Genomic DNA, 24,077 nt, shown 5'->3' with positions numbered 1-24,077 from the left:
CGTTACATCGCGCTTCTTAGATTTTTCCGTGGGAATGAGAAGTTTTCTTATAGTTGTGATTTATACCGCAATATAACCGAATTCCACGCGGGCGAAGCCGCGGGCGGAAAGCTAGTGTGTGAATAAAAAGCTTTAAGTTCATTATTATATTGCTCAAAATTGTAATAAACGTATATTAAAAGTGTTGTAGTGGGAAAAGGTGCTATTTTAGAAATAAAACGAGCAATATCTTTAATATATAATAACTATTTATGTATGTATATAAACATGACATCAATAAGATAAGAAAAAAATATTTTATTTATCTAAGTGACAAATTAAAGGAAATAATTATATCTTAACTTTAAACAAAGATACAACCTCACGCTACTTGTATTAATCAATTAATATTATTAAACAAAAAAAAATAATCATAATATTTTTTAAAAAACTTTTTTTTGCATTGTTGAAATCTATTTTGTGTTAACACTAAATTCTTAATTCCTAATTAATTCAACGCTGCGTAATATACAATGTTTGGGTCCGTTTAGTGTTAAAAAAAAGCTAAAATTAAAATAAAAATTTGAAAAATAATCTCCATCCAAAAGGTTTGATTTTATTTACACGATTTTTTTTTAATAAACGAAAAATACTTTTTTGTCCGAATTCGAGTCGAGATTCAATTGTTACCGATATAGAGGTGTCACATCACTAGTGGCCACTAAATGAACCCAACTTTGCGCAGAGCTATGGACAGGGCGACGCCCCATATAACTTAAGAACTACCTCTCCGAAAAATCTCTAGTAAAATCTAATTTATACAGATTTCCACACACCCCGAAAGAAAAAAAAATACCTATACTACATGAAAAATACCAGAATGAAAAGAAACCTACAACACATCACTATCTCACGGTATAAAATTTTTCTGCATAAAAATCTCCACCTTGACCAGGGACGGGCAAAGTTATCGATATTGTCGATAAATAAAAACTTTTGTTTTGTTTGTTATATTTCTCGATATCGATAGTTTTGTGCGGCCCTAGCCCGCTATTACTAAACATAGTGGTTACCGCGCGACAATATCTGTATATCGATATAATTTATTAAACATGAATAAATGCCTGTTCCGGAGTGAGAGGAATTATCGACACTTACTTCCAATAATTCTATCGCACTTCGAAACATAAAAAAACTGACGCGACACCGTCTTTGGGAAACTCACTAATTACTCAAAAACTATTTTTTATTAAAAATATTATAATTGTGAATGTGATTTAAATATTGGCACGCACAATTTTTATTCAAGAAATTTGACCTATTTAAAAATGTTTGTAAAAAATATAAAACTACGTCAAAATTGACGATATACTTATGTCAATTTTTATGTAATTTCAAAGGCATGAATCATTAAAAATATTGAAAACAATACCATAAAGCAACTTATCTATTTTCCATTCCATATTCCATCCATTAACCAGAAAGAAATTTTTTGACATTACCTGACAGTTTGACATCTGAGCTGTCAAACGGCCATCTTGAAAAATGTTCGCTTCCCAAAAACGATCCCGCCTGACGCACCGATACATTGAATAATTAAAAATTCCTTTAAAAATCGCGTCCTTATAAATTAAAAAAAAAAATACAAATCTAGGAACATTAAGAGCTTAAAAACAATGTAATGCTAAACAACTAATTTACCATATTTTTTCTCGATTTAAAAATGTGGAAGAAGAATTGATAATTTTTGAGCTGAAGTGGTGCATCCTAACTTTTAAAACCGCATTTTTTTTAGGTTTTACACACACAAATAACCGGAATTAATATAGCAAGAATGGTGACAGTTGAAAAAAAAATGATAAATTGAAAATTCATCATCATTTGCCTAGCCTTTTCCTAAGTATATTTGCGTCAGTTGCCAGTCTAACCAGATGCAGCTGAATACCAGTGTGCCACATGGAGAGACTGCCTATCTGACCTCGTCAACCCAGTTACCAGGGCAGCACGATACCCCTTCATAAGACTGATTGTCTAACTTACTGGCTTCGACTACCCATAACGATTGCCAAAGATGTTTTTTTTTTACCCGCGTCCACAGATTACTGCTTTCAATAGTTGGATAGTGACAAAAACCCACGCGTGCTGGCGTGATGAAGGCATATATTCATTTTTATATATGTATATAGATTTGCAAAATTAGGAATCACACTTCAGCCCAAAAAAAAAACAATTTCAATACATATTAACGCACAAAAAAACTGATAAAAATCGGTGCGCTATGTCGTTTTCTTAAAATATTATGTATTTTATATAAAAAAAAAACGGCTTCGGTTGCCTGCTTTAAGGGGCCAAGCGTTCTAAATCTTCCGAGAGGATAGTCTTATACTGTAGAATATAGTTTTAATAACTTCCCTGTCTCTTGAGTCATATGTGATACACACTGACCGTCGTACCACAACAACTTCTAAACGTCAGTTGAACACTTGTCAAAAAAAATGACACATTATGACGTTGACATAAGGTCCGTTTTTTAGACAAGTGTTCAACAGATGTTTAAGTTTTTGTAGTAAGGCGTGTTTAACCATTGTGCCTGAATCGTGGACAGTGAAGTGTCTAAATTGAGGCAAAATTTCGGTTCAAATAGCGAGACCACGGTCGACCTACGATTTTGAAAATTCTCAAAAAAAATCCCAAAAATTTTGAAAAAAAAATTGGAAACTTAGCCCTTTCCCCCAACCGAAGCCCCTTTTCGACAATAAGTTCATAGTCAAAAAATTAGTTTTTTAAAAATAAAGACATTTACATAACTAGGACATACATAATAAATTTATTCGAAATAAAAAATCCTTTTTTATATAACTTAAATATTGTTAATATATAATTCATCACTTTTACTGATGGTAGGGCATGACAAACATACAGACTCTATTTTGTAATAATCAAAAATATATATCGATTACATTTAATTGTAGATTTAAAAAAATCACGTAGTAATTAATTGATTTTTCAGTAAAATCATATTTAATAAATGAATCAAAATTAATTATTTTTAAATTAACTTGTGACAAAATATGACATCGTCACAATACAAAATTACGACGGTAAACATTTTCTATACAAAAACTACTTGGCCGTTGTTGACTGACAATGTCGTTGATGACTGACAATATCATTACTGACTGACAAAAGCGTTAACGAAATGCATTTAACAATTTCACCCCCTACCACCAGAATTTGGGTACTTTTTGCCAATTATGTCACATATTAAAATTTTAAAATATTTTTTGTACGTAGCTGCAGACTTTAAAAAGTCTTATTATATTCCAAAGTTTATAAATGACCATAATTTTATGAAAGTTCGTTCCTATGTGAATTTTTACTAATTTATTTACCCTTATGTCAATAAAAAAAATATGTAACACAACTGACATTGATCCGAGAAACATATTATTAAAAAAAAGAATATACTACACCGGGCTAAATTAAAAATAATAAATAATTGTGCAAAGGAAAACTCCGAAGGAAAAGGGTATTTTGAAAAATACATGATTTTCTTACCATCAGACCGTCGGAACGCAAATCAGAACGCGCGCCAACTCACCAAAAATGTATAATTTTGAGATCATACAAATATTTCACATATTTTTTGATTTAAAAAAATCATCCCGAATTTATAATTTAACTAGCTTTGCAATGCATATGAAAATTTCGTACAAAATAGTACAAAAATAGTTCGGTTTCGAAAATTATACATCGGTATCGAAAAAATCCGATACCCAAAAAACTTGGTATCCAAAATACCGATACCAATACAAAAACGATATCGAAAAGTCTCAACACTTCAAACTCCGAAACCGAACTATTTCCCATTACCGAATACCAAAAAACCGTTTCCAAAAAAAATACCGATATCAGTTTTGTACGCTCAAGTTGACAGTAAAAAGATTTTATTTTGACTATGTAAGTGGTTCGGTATTACCGAATTACCGAACTACTTGAATATGAAAGAGCTTCGGTATTACCGATACCGAACTACAAAAAAAAACCGAACGTATCAAAACTTCGGTAACGGTATTTTTTCAGACGGTAAAAAAAATGAAAAGAAAAAAATACTTTTTTTTCTCGGCAAGTCGGCGGCGCGTCAGTTATTTTCGAAAATGAACCGTTCACTGCATAAAATAGTCCGGGTGTTCGGGATCTTTCTCGAATCTCTTGGCCTCCTCCTGCATGCTTTCCTTTATTTTCAAAATCGCTGCCGATTCGGTTTGGTCGTTTTGGTCGCCGCCGGGGCCACCGAAACCTGGTTTTTAAAAATAAACTATTTATGATTGTCGATTGTTGATACTGTACATTTTTGGTCGATTGTCAACTATAACTAGAAGCAATATGAAAAACACGCAAAAAATATATACACATATTTCAGACACTAGGTATATTTTACAAGGTGCAAAATAAAAATAGGAGTTTGGAAAAAATGAAGAAAAATTGTCTCTATGATAAATCGTACTAGGACAGAAGATTTGTCAAAAATATAATATTCACAGTATTTTGGAAAGTCGATAAAAAAGAAAAGACTCAGGCAAAAAATCCAGCCCAACTAAATTTACCAGAGAGCTTATTTTAATTAAAAACCCCGCATTTCTGCTAACTATGCCTTTCAAGCTCTCGAAACTACACAAATTTTCAAAAAAAAAAACATCACTTTCTAATACTTACTTAAGTTGTAGTCTCCCATTCCCGATCCAGAGTCTTCCCGGGGAGTTCCCGGCCCTCCCCCTCCCACGCCTCCGGGCGACGACTTCATGCCGTCGACTCCCCCCAGCCCTGAGACAAGACACCTGAAGGTTACCTTTATTATCACGTCGGGAGTATAGATTACAAACTATTTGGTTGTCACACCTCGGTAGATGGCATGGTGAATGAAAAAAAAAGTAGTCTGTCTTTTAGTAAGCTTGAAATAATGGACACGTATTCTTTTCTCCTACAAATAACAACGAAGACACGTGTTGCACGTTTGAATTTTATGTTAAGTCACTGTAGGCCCGTGGGGTATAAAATTGACTTAAACGTCATGCCACACTTAATGCGTTCTTTAAATATTAGCAAATATTAAATGTATTGTTCAAATAAAGAAATAGGTGTCCATTATTTTTTTGCCAATCTAAAAGACAGACTAATTAGAATCACTTTTTATTCCTGTCATAACGCCTATTCAAGGCAAAGTGAGTAATATTGAGGATTTCATGTTTTTAAAGTTGGTTAGTTCTTAAGTTATATTAGTTTGTTCCAGCTTTTGTAAGATAATTTTAAATGAAGCAATATTGGCTGCCAGAGTGAGAATACAATTTCATACTTACATACCAAATTAATGAAGTTTAAATATGAAAAAAAATAAATGAAAATGTACATTTTATAGCCGAAAAACACATTTTATGTTGTGTCTGATCTGAAATTTACAAAAAAAAAACTGGATTCTGACTCTCACTTGTTAATTTCTGGAGTTTTTATTCTCACATTGGCAACAAATATCACTTTTTTCGAAAGAAAAGCCTTTCGATGATGACGCGACACGCGACCGAATTAATATGATGTCAAAGCAAATAGGTGCCCAGATGTACTGAGCATGGAGGAATTTTGCCGAAGCTCATTATTAAAAAAAGCTCTAATGGAAAAAAATATAATTATAATGTTGGAATGCTTTAGAATCGGACCACACTCAAAAGAATCCTCGCAAAATTTTTATAATTAGTCAAAAAAGGATTTCCAAGTTTTCTTAATAATTTTGAACAAAGTGAGGATTACCTATACGAATTTAAGTGACTTGCTTCATTCTCTTAAATAAAGGTACCTTTAACTAAAGGTTTTTTTCAGAAACTGTGAATGATAATTGTACAATATATCACCATAATTTTGGAAAATTTTATTAAACAAAATCGCAGACATTTTAATGAAACGCTGAAGTTAATAATTTCATAAACAGATACACTGTTTCTGGATATTTAGACACCTAAACAAATAAAACTAATTGAATTTTACTGTTGAAGATGTAAAAAAAAACATTAAGAAAAAAATATACGTACTTTAATTTAAATATGTGGTTGATTTTAAAAGGAAAAACTTAATTTCTATAACACTTACATGATGTGAACCACAACCAAAATTTTTTATGAAAAAGAAAAAAAAATAAAATAATAAAGCAGGGCTCTGACACGCCGCTTTTAAGCGCGAAAAAACATAATGGAAGCATTTTTTTTTTAAATAACTATAGACCAATAAAGCGACACGAATCGGCGCCGCACAACCCACCGCAACCAAACTCATTTTCAATTTTTTTTTTTGTATTTTTTTCTTTTCTTTTTTTTGTTTAAAAAATCACGCTAGTGTCAGAGCCCTTATGGCTACTGTACACATCGGGTTATGTTGATAGTCTTAATAGTCTAGATCCCAGGACTTATTTTCTCAGAAATAAATGTGTGGAATCCCTCAAGAGTATAAAACATGAGCTACATGCTAACCTTATATGTAAGTTATACCAAAATTTTTCCAGTACTTTAAGAACGAAAGAGTAACAAATAGTAGCTTCAGAACGAAGAAACAAGAAATAGCTAGTATTGTAAATCTTATCGATATAAAACAAATTAAAATTTAAGAAAAGTGAATAATTTTTACCAGCAGCTATTTAATGACATATGCATTTACTTTCGTGTTGGTGACTTATGGCCAATTTTGTTATTTGAGGCAATATAAGATTATATGCAATTGCTCAAAATACATATACACACTACTTTTTGCCAATTTATTTCTGAGAAAATTCGTAATACTTGATCTAAAAGACGGCTTTACGTTACATTTTAAAAACTATGCATGTATGAACTGGTCCAACATAGGCCACAGTGTACATTAACCAACACAAGACACTGGCGGTTAAGGATCGGTTTTACAAGAAACCCTATCCTGGGTGCAGCCCACCTTCAGTGGCCGGCTGCTGTGGTAGGTGCTGCGACGCCGGGCCGTGGTCCGCGGGCAGAGGGAACTCGGCCCCCAGCGCTCCGCCCACCGGCTTCATCAGTGTGTACATGTTCTCGCCCCCTGCCGCGCATACAGTATGCGTGACTTTACCGTAACCCAAATTTTTTGAATCGGTAATTTTTTTTTCGTGGTCGGTAATTTTTTTTCTTTTTTTTTTTGATTGTCATAGACAAAATTATTTTTTAAATTTTTTAGTGTCATTTTTTTTTATTAAGGGTTGTTTTTTTTTGTTAAAATGGCAAGCGAAAAAAAATGCGGATTTAAAATTTATTTACATGTTTATTTATTAAGCAAGAAAATAAAAATAATCTAAAAACAAATGAAAAAAAAAAACAATTTTGTCTATGAGAAGGGAACTACAAGCTAAAGTACACATTTTTTATTACGAAACTGGTATCAAAAGATTTTTAATTTTACTTTCAAATTCTCAAATAACGACTTCTAACACCAGCTTCCATATTTCTCGAAACTAAAATATTTCGAGAAAAAATCTTAAAATCTAAAGAAGAGTCTATACAGAAAATAAAAACTAAAAAAATAATAGTTTTTTTACAAAAAAAAGCGTAGTACAGAAATTAACCAAGCACATATGAGGTGAACCAAAGTTGTGAGAGAATGAAGCAAGCGAAACGGAAAGAAAGAAAGAAAGTAAATACATTCACTAGGAAAGATGCTGTTTGTCAGTTTTGTAGATAGCATCGGTGAAGATGAGGATACATGTACTCTTTTTTGCCAAAAATATCTCTGAATTATAATGCTACTGGATAAAACCGGGAAATTTTGTTTTTCTATTATTTTTTTTTTTTTTACTTTTTATGTATTCTCATCTTCAAAAACACATAAAATTAAGATCTAGTGCGACATTTAAATACCTTGTATTAAGTGACCTGCGAACTTCGTAAACTCTTGTTAAAATAAAATTAATTATAACTTTTTTTTGGGTTAACTTGTGCGTTTCCTTCGACTTTTACTGAAAAAATAATGTTAAAGGCGGCAGCTGGGATTGACGGCGAAAGTTATTTGAAAATCTTAGTTTTTAAAAACATATATTTTTTTTAAATAATCAAACAACTTTCAAATGATATGCTTAACACAGGAAGCTTTTTGGAGGTATCGAGTTTCTTTTTTATAAAAAAAAAATACGGAAAAATCTTTTTTTATTATTTTAACATACACAACAACTAAGCGTTACTTAAAAAAAATACTTACAAGTACTGAGTATTTTTTTTCTTCTTAAAATTACCCTAAACCCATTTTAGAATTAAAAACCTAATTTCCAAAAAAAAAACTCGACCACTCGACCACTCGTCCATCACCCCGCCACCTGATTCCAATCTCTAAACTCACCGGAATTGGACGAGTCTTGTGGGCTTGGCATGATCGGTGTCGGTGGGCCCGGGGGCCCGTTGCTGCCCGGCGGGGCCCCGTACGCGCCCGGAGAGCCCCCTGAGTAGTTCAGCGGGGCCGCACCGCCGCCGCCGCCGCCACCGCTGCCCCCGGCCCACGCGCCTCGAGGTCCCATACCCATTGGTGGCATACCTGGAGTAAATATATGTTTCAATCTACTGAGCTAGGGCCGACTTTCCCAATGGCCAGGTAAATTTTAACTCGAGAATATGTTTGACAGCTAAATATGTCAAACTGTCATATTTATTCCTCGTAATAGGAGTTAAATGATGATAAAAATTAAGAGCCTATTGAAGTACTTGATACTCAAAGGGCTTAAGAGGGAACATGGTGGGTTTTAGTCAGTAAGAGTCTGATACTCCCTCACGCTGCATGCACAGCGGGAGCCGGCATTGGATTATCTCCCTCTTAATAAAAAATACTATACTTTACAGTTTGCTATTTCCCAAATTCGTTACTCTGTATCGATTCTGTACTTTGGAAAAAAAAACATATTCATACTTGCCTGTATTGGCACTGGCATACTTCATACACAGGTAATCTTTAATCACCACGACCTTTAAAGAGTGGGTTTCAACTGCGCAGTAGACATTTTTTTGTTCTTAAAAGATCTACTGCGCACTTCATCCAACCTCAGGTCCAAGTTTTCGTCTTAAAACTCTCAAAGGCATTTATTTAAAAAAAACATTGGTATTGATCACGATATACTGCAGATATTTTGATTTACATATCATACTAAAATAATTCCAAGTTTCAGTTCATTTGATACTAATATAGCATAACTGCCTATATTGCCTGCATATATTACGCTTTTATTCCAAAAATACTCAACCGATTTAAAAGACATTTGGTAAATTTTGAATTTTTACATTTAGAATATCTGGTATTCTAAAGATAGGCTTTTTATCCGGATGCAGTCAGTATTCGCTAAGGTAATTCTCACACTGCCCCGCATGCAGCGTAGCGCGTGGATGCGTGTTCTTCCGTTGTTTGAAAGTATCTCCGTTTGTATGGAAAACACGCACAGTCCAACACACTGAAAATGCAACCACGCGCGTTCATGCGGATCACGCGCATACACGCGGAGAAACATGCACCCCCGCGCGTAGGTGCGGGGCGAGATGCAAGGTATGGCACACCGAATCCCGCAGTGTCGCGCGTGATTTTGAATGGGCGTGATAAGTGTGTTTGAAAATGGAACTCGATGAGAGCCGCCGTGCGTGAATCTACAAAACGCACCTACGCGCGTGAGTGCGCAAAAAACCCGCACGATGATGCAGATCTGCACTCCCGCAGGAACGCGCGTAGGTACGTCGACACGCAACATGCAGCGTGATGCGGGGTAGTGTGAAGATCGCCTAAGCCTACCATCCTGACCTAGATAGAACACTAAAACAGGTACGTATTTATCTAAACTAGTGACATACCTGGTCCCTGTGGCGGCGGGCCGCGCATGCCGGCGGCGTAGGCGCCCGGGCTCATGGGCCCCATGCCGGGCCGCGGCGGCGTCATGCGCGGCCCGCCCAGCACGCCGCCGCCGCCCCGCTCCAGAGAATTGCCCATCATGCCCTGACCTGTGGTGATTGTGTATGTTGTAGAAGAGATAGATAAAGTTATGTAGCCTTTAGATAAATGTAAGGCAATCTATAAACAAAGTGATCCTATAAGGGTTCCGTTTTTTCCTTTTGAGGTACGGAACCCTAAAAATAATGATTATTATGCTGAGCAAGGGCCGTAATGCGCGCTTTAAGACGCATATTTTTCCCCTCCTATTATTATTTCTGTATAATGTGCCTAATTTTAAGTGTGTGTATGCGTCTATTGTTGCGCAGTAAAATTTATTTTCTTTCTTTTTTCTTTCTTTCTAATGCCACTTTTTCTAGTAATTTTATAAGTCAAGAACGGTTTCACATATCCAAACCAAGTGTTTAGGCTTTGTTTGGACTATTTAGTAGATGGTTTATGTGAAGTTTGCACATATCAGTCAAGCAACTCTTCATTCAAGTCATCACAATTTATTTGTAAAGAAAATTATATGTAGCTCAAATGTGCTCACTAGTAGATTATAAAGAGAACTTATAGTTTGTCTTAAAAACGCGTTAAAGAGTAAATAAAATATTCAAAATCAGTAAAGAAAATTTATTTTTACATTTTTCTTTATGGGGAGAATTAAATACAAAAAAAATTAGTTCTGACTTCAATAGACTCTTCTAACTTATCGGTAGATGTCGCTATCGTCGTCATTTCATATCACTTTTACTTTTTGTGCTCTTATTAATCATTATTTTTCTCATGTTCAAAGCATTAAACATACTAATTTTATCAAGCTGAAGTTCATAAGTGCTTCTAAAGGCCTAAATTAAATAAAATTATTTGACTTTGACTTTGATTTTGAAGGCGCTCAGGAATTACTGGATCAATTTGACAAATTATTTCAGTATTACATAGCCTAGTTATTGACAAATGCTATATGCAACTTCTAAAAAGTCGTGGTGGCCTAGTGGGTAAAGGACCAATCTCTCAAGTATGAGGGAGCGGGTTCGATCCCAGGTCAGGCAAGTACCAATGCAACTTTTCTAAGTCTGTATGTACTTTCTAAGTATATCTTAGACACCATTGGCTGAGTTTCGGATGGCACGTTAAACTGTAGGTCCCGGCTGTCATTGAACATCCTTGGCAGTCGTTACGGGTAGTCAGAAGCCAGTAAGTCTGACCTAACCTAACCAAGGGGTATCGGGTTGCCCGGGTAACTGGGTTGAGGAGGTCAGATAGGCAGTCGCTTCTTGTAAAGCACTGGTACTCAGCTGAATCCGGTTAGACTGGAAGCCGACCCCAACATGATTGGGAAAAAGGCTCGGAGGATGATGCTATATGCAACTTCTATCTGTATATGTGAAGTAGTTTCTAAAGCTAGTAGTATTATACTCATATTATAAAGAGGTAGAATTTGTAAGTTTGTATGTAGGGGGTAATCTTTGGAACCGCTGGTCTGAAGTGGAACAAAATTGCTTTATTTTGTATCTTTCAGTGTTTTAAATTAATAATAATTAAATTGTAAAAATAAAAAATAATGGCGTCCACGGCCGATTTCGGCCACGGCGGCTGTTCTCATTAAAGGAGATCAGCCAGCTGCGCAGGACATATTATAGTGCACGAGCATTTGCGCAGACACAGCTGCACTCCCTATTCCTTCACTCTCATAACCCGATGGGACGGCAATCCGACACGACCGGAAAGAGATCAGGCGCAGGACCGACATTTACGTGCTCTCCGATGCACGGGTAAATCAATCACCAACTTCCAGACTACAGGCTGCTTTGTGAAAGTCTAAGAAAACCCACAAAGCGATTTCGGCCCGACCCGGGAATCGAACCCGAGACCTCGAGCACAGCAGTCGCGCTTGCGACCACTAGACCAACGAGGCAGTCGTAATAGACAGCTGTGTTGCTGGGAAGTTTGTTCTTCACCGCTTCTTCTTTCCAGCCATAACACTAGGCAGTGGTGAAAGGGGGGCGTTTTGGGGGTGCTGTCATTTTTGTAATTTTGACCTTAAAAAGTGCTAATCGTATTAGCCTACTTTAATAAATGATTTTGACTTTGACTTTGTTGGATTTTCAAAATTCTTTCAAATTCAAAATTCCCTGATAGATAGCTACAATATTCCTGAGTGCCATAGGCTTTATTTTATCCCAGTGCAGGCAGTAGTTCCCAAATGACCTGGGTGAAATTGCTGACAAAAGCTGGTAGGTTAATAAATTCTAAGTCTTTACCTGGAGGCCCATTAAAATCATTGCCCATGCCCATCCGTACGGCTCCTCTCGGTCCTCCACCGGAGTACCAAGGTCCTATAAACGGCTGTCCAGTGCCCATTAGCTGTGGTTGTGGTCCGTGGGGAGATGGCTGAGATCCGGGATGCGGGGCTGGCGGTGACGGTCGGAGTGGAGAGTTAGGGAAGAATCCGGGGGGCATGCCTCCGCCGCCCATGCCTGGAATTTTAAGATTCGTTTGTGTTGAGTATATGTTAGATTTTTTATTAAATTATATGGATAGTAGTATATAAAATGTGAATAAAAAAAGTTTCTTTGGGAAAGTAGTTTGTAATCATGGGTAGAATCACATGTTCAAGTATTGGTCAATAACCCAATCACCCCATGTAGTGTCTATTTCTTACAATTGATTTAAAATTATTGATTGATTTATTTGGAAGGACTAGGTTTTTTTCTATTTTAAATATGGACATATTAACTTTACTTTTTTAGTTTCAGTTAATTTCTGATATTATATATTTTAGTTTTATATTATTTAGCATTTATTTTTTTAATATTGACCTGAAATTGACAACTGTATATACTTTTTGATACAAATCATGATAAAAACAGGGTTTACAATGTATTTATTTTATTTAAGTAAAGTGTTAAAAGACTTAAAAGGTTTACTTTAGTAGCAGTTGTTAGCTTCCATTCTATTTTTCATTTATTCATTGAAAATAATAATAATGCTTCATCTACTTCTTTTCATTTAGAGAAATGAAATTTTTAGAAAGTATATTTTCTACTTAGCTCGGCATAACTAACATGAAACTAAAAATATCACATATTTTGTTCTTTAGAGCTTTCAGTTTATTGAATAGTCAATATAGTTGTAATAGCATAATACTTTTATACTATTTAACTATGACACAAAAATATGAAATGCAGAATAATGTGGCCATCATCCCATTTTGCCAGTTCATCGATTCACATTAGCAACAAGTCAAAACAGCACATAACTGTGATAAAACTGTTATCAGACAGCTCTATTTGTTTTTACCATAGATCAGACAAATTTTATGCCATTCTTTACATGCCACAATTTGTGGGTTAGACACACATTTCACATAAAAACACCCAAAACATACATCTAAACGTAGTAAAATCACGAGGAATCGCAACAAGACAGTTAAACTCAGCTAAATAAACACATTACAAACGGAAAAACCTAGTTTTCTCAACCCAAAAGATAAGAAAAATGTTGCCACAAAAACATGTTGTAAATTACAAGATTGAGCGTCGTAGGTGCGATTATTCGCGTATTTAGCACACGTACCGTCGTTGGGCGGCGCCGGGCCGGCGTTGTGTCCGATACCGTTGACTCCATAACCAGAATTGACAAAACCATAGTCGTGGAAAGCCTTCGCTTCTGATGAGTGCTCACAAGTGTCCCGTCGCTCCGGCGCGGCACAGTACAGGTCCCAGAACACGCACCACCACGAGTGGAGGAACCCGGGCGGCTCGCCCAGTGTTATATTCTTCTCCCATCGTATTTCTGACAAAAATGTTTGAGCCGCTTTGGTCGCACCGACATGAAGCAAGTATTCGTACACATAGAGCGCCAATTTCTCGCGAGCCTGAGCGTCCGAAGGCACCGTAGAGCCCTTGCCCTTGGCATACATATCGACTGGAAGCCGACTTTTATGATGATATTGTTTATTATTTACATTAACGCTTTATATCAATAAATTCGACTACACAAAATGTCATTGATCGATGGCGACATTTGGCGTCTGTGGCATAGAGAAATCGGTTTGTTCTCGGCGTGCAGATAGCTGTCATAAAATTATTGTTAATAGGTTAGCACAGATAATTAAACTGTTGTCTATAGATGAAACTAGCTTTATATCACAGACAGACAACATTATTTAATGAATAATGACAACCCATATCCAACAAGTAGTGATGCAAAATAAAATTGATTAATGCTGAGACTACTTAAGTGGGCAAAGATCATGCAAAGATTCGTATTTCGTTGACGCTCCAACGATCTTCTGCTCTACATTAGCAAGAAAAGGTTCATCGTCTCTCCATAATCTATCCTATTAATTTTTTTAACATTCATTTTTTATTGTTCAATAGTGAGTATTACTCACTCAAATGGTACGCTATGCAGTTGCAAATTACAAAAATCGGTGGTAAATAGAATTCTGCATTGCAGAATTAACTGCAGTCAGTAAAATCCTACCATTACAATATCATTGAAATAATTTACAATAATGTTTTAGAATAAACTGATAACTCGAAAAATAGTTGTGCACTAGATTAGAGCCAAAACATGTACAAAATACAAAATATATTGGCTCTGGATTCCCCCTCTCTCTCTCTCTCTCTCTCTCTCTCTCTCCCTCTCTCTCTCTCAATTTACAAGTGCTCTCGTCATAATCCCAACTCATTTTATGGGAAGAGTTGACGATCAATTAAATTGTGCATTTAAAAAAAACATCACTCCAAAACATAGCACAACTTTCGATGTATTTTCCACGAAGGAAGAAAAGATAGCGGAGATACCATAAGGAAGGTAATGTGACGTATGGTAGGCGTGATCAGTTACTTAGTCCTTTGTCAAATGAAAACCAATCTGTCGTGTAAGGGTGGAGCTAGTAACGTTCCCCGACTATTATTTACGACTTATCCACTGGTCATTTGATACCTTCTAAATTCTATGAGTCTATTCTATCTAATGATTAGAACGATTAGATTCTAATCGGTCAGTAAGGTTACAGAATTCGTAATCGTCGATGGATAATTCTAATTATACTTTTTATCCCATTGCGGTTATTCAAGTTATTAACACTTCTTGATGCAAGGGCGGATCCAGCTTCAGCGCCAGGGGGGGGTCACACAGTCGTGGTCAAGTCACAAAAAATATTACATTGTAGCGTATACTTCTTTTAATATTAAAAGTAGTAGTATAAATACAATAAGCGCGATCGTAGCGAGCTCAAAATTTTTACGAATGTAAAGAAAAGTGTTTTCACGTAGAAAATGACCCGAGCACAGTGAGCGCAATTTCTCGTATTTATATTAAACACATGTGCCAAACAAAAAAGCGCGAGCGAAGAGAGCGCGAAAATTTTTGTTCAGGTCGAGGACTAAGGTTAAAAAAGTGGTTTTACGTAGAAAATGGTCCGAGCTGAGCGAACGCGATTTCTTGGACATAATTACAGACGACAAATTGAAAAAAGCGCGAGCGAAGCGAGCGCGAAAATTTTTATTCAGGTCGAGGACTAAAAGTAGATGAATACGCTTTCTTGCTGTATAACAAATATACAGCACAAATACATGAAAGCGCGATCATAGCAAGCGCGAGAATTTTTTCAGGTTGAAAAGTTTGAAAGTATTGTGTACGCAGAAAAGGGCGCGTACGTTTTTTATTGGAGCAACAGTAAAACATTTTCTGTGAAAACTGCAATTGTCTTACTATTGGTAAGGGTTTTTTAAGATCAGGGCCGTCTCTAGCTCATGTAGCGCCTGGGTGCAATCATCACCCAAGCGCCACCTATGAATCTATTGAAAGATTTTGAGTAGTACATATTAAAAAAATAATAATAATAATATCTGGACACATTTTGACACACGGTCGGTTAGCCCCATGGTAAGATATTAATTAACTTGTGTTATGGGTGCTAACACAACTGATAAACTACATATAGCTACATATATACATATTGATAAATACATATTGTAACACCCAGACCACGGCCAATAAACATGCTCATCACACACATGTCGACCGTACCGGGAATCGAACCCGGGACCTCAGGTTCGGCAGTCCGGCATGGTGACCATTGCGCCATCGAGGTCGCCATATTGATCGAAGTACTTTACAAGGAATATAAATAAGAACGTTCCAACGAGAGTCACTTTTTTGGTAGGTAAAGGACTTAAAAAATGTTTCCAAATCATTGTAGGCTTAAACTGTTGGCCAGATTTAAGTTATGAAAGTCGAGATAGCACAACGTAATTGTACAATTTTTTTAATTTTGGGACACAAAAGTTTCATAAGTTTTAAAAAGCGCTGTAAAGTAACAAGCAGTCGGAAGTGCAAACTGTTTTGTTTTTGAGGACTCCATTAATATTTTTTTGCTATATGTATTTGACTTATGAAGTTATCAAGGCAAGGTATATATAATATTGCGCGAGCGAAGAGAGCGCGAAATTTTTTGAGCTTACGACACAAAAGCACCTGATTAAGTTCATTAATAAAAAAATGTTTTTAATAAAAACAAAAAAAAAATGTTTTTTATTCATTGTAAAGCAACAAGTACTAACAAAGCAAACAAAAACTAACAAGCAGTAACAAGTACTAACGAACTTTTTTAAATTATTTGTTTGAAGACTCACAAATCAGACTGGGAATTACGTACAATAAAAAGGAACCGTGATTAGAGCGAGTGCCATTTGTGTTCGTTGATTCGGTGCGTCAATAAAAATAATAAACAATCAGAAATACAGTACAGATATAGTCATTTACTCGCGAGCGTAGCGAGCTAGAATTTTTTCACTTAGTTGGACGATGTTAAAAGTTAAAAATAATCAATCCAACAAAGCGAAGGCGACTTTTTTGTCAGTATCATGATACAATGTGGAACTTCCTTATCGAACGGGTGTAATTTCTTCGAAATTTCCTGGTGGTGTTGCGTCCCGCGGCGCCCCTGATATCGAGGCGCCCGGATTATTCGCACACCCTGCACCATAGGTTCAGATAAAGACGGCCCTGCATAAGATACAGCATGCAATATAGACAACCCGGACAGCAGATTCTTAGTAACAGGGTCCCGTTTCCTCCTTTTGGGTACGGATAAAGAGTAAATAAAGAATAGAGAGCGAGCGTCGCGAGCACGAATTCTTCAGCAAAACTACTCTACCTGTAACTATGTAGGTATTAATAGGTAGATACCGGAATAAAAATTATCTTATACTTATAACAAACACATAAAACATCGTGTTTAACCATTTCAATTATTGGTTCTCTTAGGTCCTGAACCTGGCCCAGGGGGGGGTCATGACCTTGTGACCTACCCCCTGGATCCGCCGTTGTCTTGATGCACAAAATGTGAAAATACATTTTTCTTTCTTTGGCTCGTACGCTACGGAACCACAGGAAAATACTAGTCTTTCACAAACCATAGACACTAATTAAATTATTAATTCTTTTTTAAATTACATTACCAGACGAAAACATACTGAAACTCTAGGAAGGTCTCCGCTTGTCTATTCCTTCTTCCTTTTCGTGCGGCCGTGTCACCGCGTGGTTCACAGCCGCGTTTCAATAAGAAACATACAAAATGGCAATCCGCCCTGTATACAGGCCGACAATCGTCAAAAAGAGGACGAAAAGATTTATCCGCCATCAATCGGATCGCTATGACAAACTTAAGCGAAACTGGCGTAAACCCAGAGGTAAGTACGCGTGTTCAAGCCATGTCGGCAATGTAGCTTATAATCACAATTTATAACCTTGTTTTGACTATAATTTCTGTTTTGGAGGGGAATCCAGCATATAACATGATTAATTTGCGTGTTTACAACATCTAACAATAAAAATGCACTTTTCATAATGTTCATGGTGAGGTTATAATTTCTCCATAGTGAGGTATATTTTTTTGACAAACCTTTTTCCTGTAAACTCTTTGCTTAGAAACTCATTGTAAATAAGTCATACCACGAAGTTTTACCCTCATGTCTATGGAGTTAACGAAAGAAACACCAAAGAGTTTCAATGATGGCTCAAATCATGTCAACATTGACCAGGTTGTGAATTCAGAACACTTTTTTAACTTATTTTTCTAATGAATACTTAACTCAAAATACCTATTGTCCTTCTTCCTTATAGTTTTTCAACAAATCAATAAATTATATCTACTTGGTTACCCACATTTTTAGTTTGTAAACATTTTTACCTGACCGCACCAGGAAGGGTTATGTTTTACCAAGATAGTACTCACTTAATTTATATTTATATTAACAAATAATTACTAATAGATTATTTTAAGATTTACTAACAATGCAAGGGCACTCTGTGTTATTCATTCCATATGATAATTACAATTTGTTACCTTGCTATATCAAATCTACCAAATCCTATTCCATGTAGCTTGCATGTGGCTACCTGGTCATAGTGGTGGATACAATTTTATAAACATCATCAGTTGCCTACCCTTTCTCATACTGTTGGTGTTGGCTTCCAGTCTAACCAGACGCGACTGAGTACCAGTGTTGTACTTGGAGAGAATACCTATCTGACCTTTTCAGACAGTTACCTGGGCAACCTAATAAACTCTGGTAAGACTGGCTGGCAGACTTTCTGGCTAGTGGGTAAAGAACCTGTCATCAGTCGTTACGGGTAGTCAGAAGCCAATAAGTCTGACAACCAGTTTTACCAAGTGGTATTGTAAGTTGCCCAGGTAACTGGGTACAGGAGATCAGATAGGCAGTCGCTCCTTGTAAAACACTGGCACTCAGCTGCATCCAGTTAGACTGGAAGCCAATGTCAACTTAGCTGGGAAAAAGCTAGGCAGAAGATTCACTTAATTTAAAATATACAGCATGATGTTATCTATAAGACAAATGTGTTGTATGTTTACAGGTATTGACAACAGGGTCCGCAGGCGTTTCAAGGGTCAATACTTGATGCCCAACATCGGTTACGGATCAAACAAGAAGACTCGTCACATGCTACCCAATGGTTTCCGTAAGGTAAGAAGCCTGTCATGTAAAATATTTGCTTCCATAAATACTTTAATCTCTGCTTTAAATAGCCTCTTTTTAAGTGGGCCAACACTGAAAGAATTTTTCAAATCTTTTCTGTAGTTCCTGGGTTAAACAATCTTCAGCATATTGGGCTGCAATTCACTTGAATTACTGTGGCCTTGGTACATAATGGGCTCTAGAAGGAACATGGTGGGTTAGTCAGTAAGAGTCTGACACTCTCACGCCTTCACACACAGTGGGAGGGGTCATTCGATGATATCCCACCAAAAATAATTTGTCTTTGGCATGCTTTAGTGTAGTATTCTACCATATAAGTTGTGAGAAAAATTAGTATTAAAATCTAATAGTGAATGCAAGGGCACTCTGTGTTATACATTCTATATGATAATTACAATTTGTTACCTTGCTATATAAAATCTACCAAATCCTATTCCATGTAGCTTGCATGTGGCTACCTGGTCATAGTGGTGGATACATTTCTCCTATGTATCCAAATGCATAGTAGAAATGTGTAGATAATTGGCTGTCTGATAATCCATACACAATTTTAACAAAGTTGGTTGACCATGAAAATACAAAATCAGCATGCTCATCCAATCTGTAACTTTCACGTATGGATTTCAATTACTTGTCTATCTGTGAATTTGTTTACTAGACTATATTTTCAAATTCCTTTATCTTGTACTAGCTTCTGCAAGCGGTTTCACGAACCCGGATAAAAAGTAGCCTATAACCTTCCTCGATAAATGGGCTATCTAACACTGAAAGAATTTTTCAAATCGGACCAGTAGTTCCTGAGATTAGCGCGTTCAAACAAACAAACAAACTCTTCAGCTTTATAATATTAGTATATATACAGGTAGTTTGTATACTATAACTTTGGATTTCTGAAGATAGCTCTTATTTTGACACCTCATGCTTATTTGGACACCATGCTGTTGTGTTTTGTTCATATTTAATTTTTGTTGACAATAGTAGTCAACTTCAGATAAAAAGCTTCTCGATCAGATCTGTACCAATTTATGTATAAGGAGTCAAATGGCGAACTTCAGAATTGCAAACATATTTGGGGTGGACAGTTTGTAAACCTTAGTGCTCACATTCCACATATTTAATTTCTATTTATCTTTCCTCAGGTCCTGGTCCACAACGTGCGCGAGCTCGAGATCCTGATGATGCAGAACAGGAAATACTGCGCAGAAATCGCCCACGGCGTCTCCTCCAAGAAGCGCAAGACCATCGTGGAGCGAGCCCAGCAGCTCAGCATCAGGGTCACCAACTCTGCAGCCCGCCTCCGCAGCCAGGAGAACGAATAAATTAAGGATAATTATTAAAAAAAAGTTTAAAAAACTAAGATTTTGTGTTTTTTTTTGTTCTACAAGTTCCTGCTTTATAAAATACCTCCAAAAAATACTTTCCTACGATAGTTACTGTAACTAATTTATTAGATCATTTTATCAAAAAGTACTGTACCTAACTTAAAAAACTTTATACTAATGTTCTCAAAAATAATAGCAATTTGTGGGGATCGAACTCACAACCTCTCGATTGCCAAACCTTTTCTATAACTATAGCTTCCGCCCGCGTCGAGTTCGGTTATATCGCGTTTCCGAGAGAATTCTTCAAAAGTTCGGGATAAAAACTATCCTATGTTCTTTCTCTAGGTCAACTCTATCTCTGTACCAAATTACTAGCTTCTGCCAGCGGTTTCACCCGCATCCCGTGGGAACTACTTCCCGTACCGGGATAAAAAGTAGCCTATAGCCTTCCTCGATAAATGGGCTATCTAACACTGAAAGAAATTTTCAAATCGGACCAGTAGTTCCTGAGATTAGCGCGTTCAAACAAACAAACTCTTCAGCTTTATAATATTAGTATAGATTAAAATCAGTTCAGTAGTTTAGACGTGAAAGCGTAACAGACAGAGTTCTTTCGCATTTATAATATTAATAGGGATTTATTAAAAAGTACTGTAACTTAAAAAACTTTATAATATTCTCAAAAAGAATTGCAATTGGTGGGGATCGAACTCACAACCTCTCGATTGCCAAAACCTTACTTATAAATTACCAAATGCAATTTGTATTGGTTCATTGTTTTCGCGCTGTCGTCTCATGTGCTGCGGCTTCTCACACAAGATTGAGCGTTAATCACCACGGTCGCTCAATGCGGGTTGCTGATATCAGACTAAAGATTTCCTGAAGATATTTTCCTTCACTTCCTACTATGGGTCAAGTTATACTAGCGAGAGTCGAAGCGTCAAATTCTTTCAACTTAGGGAAGCCGCTCGAATGCGGGCGACTTTTTAAAATCTCAAGTAATGTGTACCTACGTAACGGTGGTGTTAAGGTTGAATTTGTTTCGTTCAGTTTTGGAACGTCGCTTCGATGCTCTTCGACTCTGCTCTAGAATAAATTGACCCTTAGTCAATGAGAACATCCTCCTTTTGTCGATTGAAAATTATTCATTGTTAAAGCGACTACCCCCAGGCCCCAGTATAGGCTATGCTATGAGACTTAATGAGACGCGGGAAAGAATCTAGCTTATGATGAGACGTTAAGAATGATTTTTTTTTTAATTTATTTGTTTTTGCTCATCGTTGATCATTAAACTATGTTCAAGTTTTGCGCATATAGCGTTACAATAGTAAAATAAACAAATGGAACAGGGGCCCGATTCTCCTAAGTTAATAAAGTCAAAATCGAATCGCAATATGATCGCAATAGCAGTTTTAACCATATCGGGCATTCTGCTACTAATAAAAGACCAATCGTATTCGATTGACATTTGATTGGTGTGCGATTGGTCTGCTATTTTGGTAATTTTGGTCTATACGGTAGTTTGCTGTACAATCATTTTGCAATCGTAAATCATTTGCAGACAAAATGATTCATTATTGAATGACAGAAAAGGATAAAAACGTTTATTTCAAAGAAAAAATAGCGGAATGCCACATACGCTTCAATCGTAATCGAGTCGGGATCGGATCTCAGTCGAATCGAGTCGAACGTCAATCGAATGTTGCTTAAGTAAAATTAGGAGAATCGGGCCCCAGGAAAATCGTTGAATGATAAAAATAAAGAATGGTAGCGGTAGCGATTCTACTCATTGTTGATCAAACTAGATAATATTTTCAGATTTTGCGCATTTCACGTTATATACTTACGTATTTTTTTTAAATTACGTAACGGCAAAATGGCGAACTGCGTGTTCAGTGTCGCGTGCTCTGCGCTAATATTTTGTGCTTCGAGGCAGACACTGAGGGGACGGCAGTATGCGATAGGTAGGTAGCTAGATTATGCTCGGTTGATATAACTAGCTTCTATTTACAATGGAAGACGCGTTATATTATGGGTCCTTACTATGTTCCATCCGTTGCTTACAGTCTGCCGGTTTCATCATGAGATCGGTTCGACAGTACCATATGAGTGTTTTGTCATCAAAGTACCTACATACAGCTGCCAAATTTCAAGACGCTACGATTCTTAGAAGATAGTTAAATTAGTTACCTTAGATTCCATTACATAGAGATTCGGCCCTGGGTCCCGCCCGGCTGTCATTTATAGGTACATCATTGGTACCTAGTCGTTAGGTACCTACTGGTAGAAAGTCTGACAACCAGGGGCCCGATTCTCCTAATTTTACTTAAGCGACATACGATTCACATTCGACTGAGATCCAATCCCGACTCAATTACGATTGAAGCGTATGTGGCATTACGCTATTTTTTCTTTGAAATAAACGTTTCTATCCTTTTATGTCATTCTATAATTAATCATTTTGTCTACAAATGATTTAAGATTGCAAAATGATTGTAGAGCAAACTACCGTATAGACCAAAATCACCAAAATAGCAGACCAATCGAATGTCGTTGGAATACGATTGGTCTTATATTAGTAACAGAATGCCCGATATGGTTAAAACTTCTATTGCGATCATTTTGGGATTCAATATATATTCGATTTTGACATTATTAAATTAGAAGAATCGGGCCCCAGTTTTACCTAGGGATATCGGGATGCCCGGGTAACTGGGTTGAGGAGATCAGTCAGGTAGTCGCTCCTTGTAAACACTGGTACTCAGCTACATCTTTAAGACTGGAAGCCGACCCTAACATAGTTGGGAAAAGGCTCTGCAGATGACACACACCGCCCGGGGAGACGGTGAGGTTATGTGGGGCTTGCACCCACTAAAAACCTCAGCGTTTGTGCCGTCTTCTGCCTTTTAGAGAGGGGCCACGAGGACCAAAGACGACTTTCGTGACCAGATGATAGGTTGAGTGATTGAGAAAGTTATTTGCAAATACAATATTTCCCTGCTTTATATCGCATGTTACCGTCCACGATGGCAGATCATTGGCAAAGCTTGGGTTATGATAATATTTTTTACGATACACGCCTCTTCGTACCAAGTACGGCTTGTTAGGAAATACAGGGTGTTCGAATTGGAGATACAATGTTTTTTTTACGACAAAAAGAACTAAGATAGGTAGGCAAGTGTTGTGTATCTCCTATTATCTCCCAACATAGTTGTGTATCTCCTATTAGAGCAGTAGGTACTCAGTTTCGCCCGGAGAAAAAGGAATAGCAAAACAAATCGGACCAGTAGTTCCTGATATTAGCACAATTAAACAAACATACAAACCACTCAGCTTTATGATATGACTTACTTAGATTTTTTAAAGGAGTTGGTAAGAATCACAGTAAGTAAGCAACAGCCTAGATTGTATACCTACGAAATTTTTACATGGTTATCTCATAAACTGTGAAAATAATAAATCCTGAAATGAAATGCCTATACTTGATGTTAAATAAATACGTAATTTCTTTTACAATAATGGATACCATCGTCCCATAAAACTTAATTGACGTTATTAAAATCCTTTCATGCCTTTCGACTTGTTTCTAATTTAAAACCAGCCATTTAAAATGAAAAGCTAAGTATACGTTTAGTGTCTTTAAAGCTAACTGATGGAACATCTGGTCTTGTCACTGCCCAATTATCCACATGCAATGAAATACAAAAGCCTATGTATTTTATGCTATAGTTAAAATGTCTAAACTCTTTAATACTTACCTACTTCCTACCTAGATGTTTTCCCGCGGTTTCCCTTGCGTCCCGTGGGAACCATTGCC

At 36.5% G+C, this 24,077-nt stretch overlaps 2 protein-coding genes and 2 non-coding genes across 9 annotated transcripts; 3 read left to right on the top strand and 1 right to left on the bottom strand.

The window, feature by feature from the left end:
• Positions 1-226: 226 nt before the first annotated feature.
• On the bottom strand, positions 227-13,979 carry LOC124644061 (single-stranded DNA-binding protein 3). Of its 6 annotated transcripts, none has more exons than XR_006986000.1 (7): positions 13,501-13,979; positions 12,186-12,401; positions 9,843-9,989; positions 8,356-8,547; positions 6,949-7,068; positions 4,696-4,817; positions 227-4,279 (listed from the first exon to the last, which is right to left on the bottom strand). XR_006986000.1 is itself a non-coding variant. In XM_047183256.1 (7 exons), the coding sequence occupies exons 1-7, from the start codon at positions 13,844-13,846 to the stop codon at positions 4,146-4,148; spliced, it is 1,263 nt and encodes a 420-aa protein (XP_047039212.1). In that variant the 5' UTR covers positions 13,847-13,978; the 3' UTR covers positions 227-4,145. The 6 variants fall into 6 exon arrangements, 4 of the variants coding, with proteins under 4 accessions (XP_047039212.1, XP_047039215.1, XP_047039213.1 ...); XM_047183256.1 differs by having other exon boundaries at positions 4,696-4,803; positions 13,501-13,978; XR_006986001.1 differs by having other exon boundaries at positions 4,107-4,297.
• A 3,405-nt stretch (positions 13,980-17,384) lies between these two features.
• On the top strand, positions 17,385-20,295 carry LOC124644170 (60S ribosomal protein L32). The gene is made up of 3 exons (XM_047183422.1): positions 17,385-17,630; positions 18,817-18,926; positions 20,078-20,295. Exons 1-3 carry the CDS (start codon positions 17,516-17,518, stop codon positions 20,255-20,257), a joined length of 405 nt encoding a protein of 134 aa, XP_047039378.1. The 5' UTR covers positions 17,385-17,515; the 3' UTR covers positions 20,258-20,295.
• Positions 18,236-18,362, top strand: LOC124644353. The gene has a single exon (XR_006986052.1). It is a non-coding gene; the product is annotated as a small nucleolar RNA psi18S-841/snoR66 (small nucleolar RNA).
• Positions 19,293-19,421, top strand: LOC124644352. Its single transcript, XR_006986051.1, has one exon. It is a non-coding gene; the product is annotated as a small nucleolar RNA psi18S-841/snoR66 (small nucleolar RNA).
• Positions 20,296-24,077: the final 3,782 nt, after the last annotated feature.

The sequence above is a fragment of the Helicoverpa zea genome, chromosome 29 (assembly GCF_022581195.2).
Source record: "Helicoverpa zea isolate HzStark_Cry1AcR chromosome 29, ilHelZeax1.1, whole genome shotgun sequence".
Classification (NCBI taxonomy): domain Eukaryota; kingdom Metazoa; phylum Arthropoda; class Insecta; order Lepidoptera; family Noctuidae; genus Helicoverpa; species Helicoverpa zea.
This window is presented reverse-complemented; position numbering and strand designations above follow the sequence as displayed.

Coding starts and splice junctions, on each gene's coding strand:
- LOC124644061 (XM_047183256.1), bottom strand. CDS start 13,846: ATGTATGCCAAGGGCAAGGGCTCTACGGTGCCTTCGGACGCTCAGGCT. Junction 8,548..9,842: donor CCCGCCGCCACAGGGACCAG/GTATGTCACTAG, acceptor TATTTACTCCAG/GTATGCCACCAATGGGTATG. Junction 4,280..4,695: donor AATGGGAGACTACAACTTAA/GTAAGTATTAGA, acceptor TTTAAAAACCAG/GTTTCGGTGGCCCCGGCGGC.
- LOC124644170 (XM_047183422.1), top strand. CDS start 17,516: ATGGCAATCCGCCCTGTATACAGGCCGACAATCGTCAAAAAGAGGACG. Junction 17,631..18,816: donor AAACTGGCGTAAACCCAGAG/GTAAGTACGCGT, acceptor GTATGTTTACAG/GTATTGACAACAGGGTCCGC. Junction 18,927..20,077: donor TACCCAATGGTTTCCGTAAG/GTAAGAAGCCTG, acceptor ATCTTTCCTCAG/GTCCTGGTCCACAACGTGCG.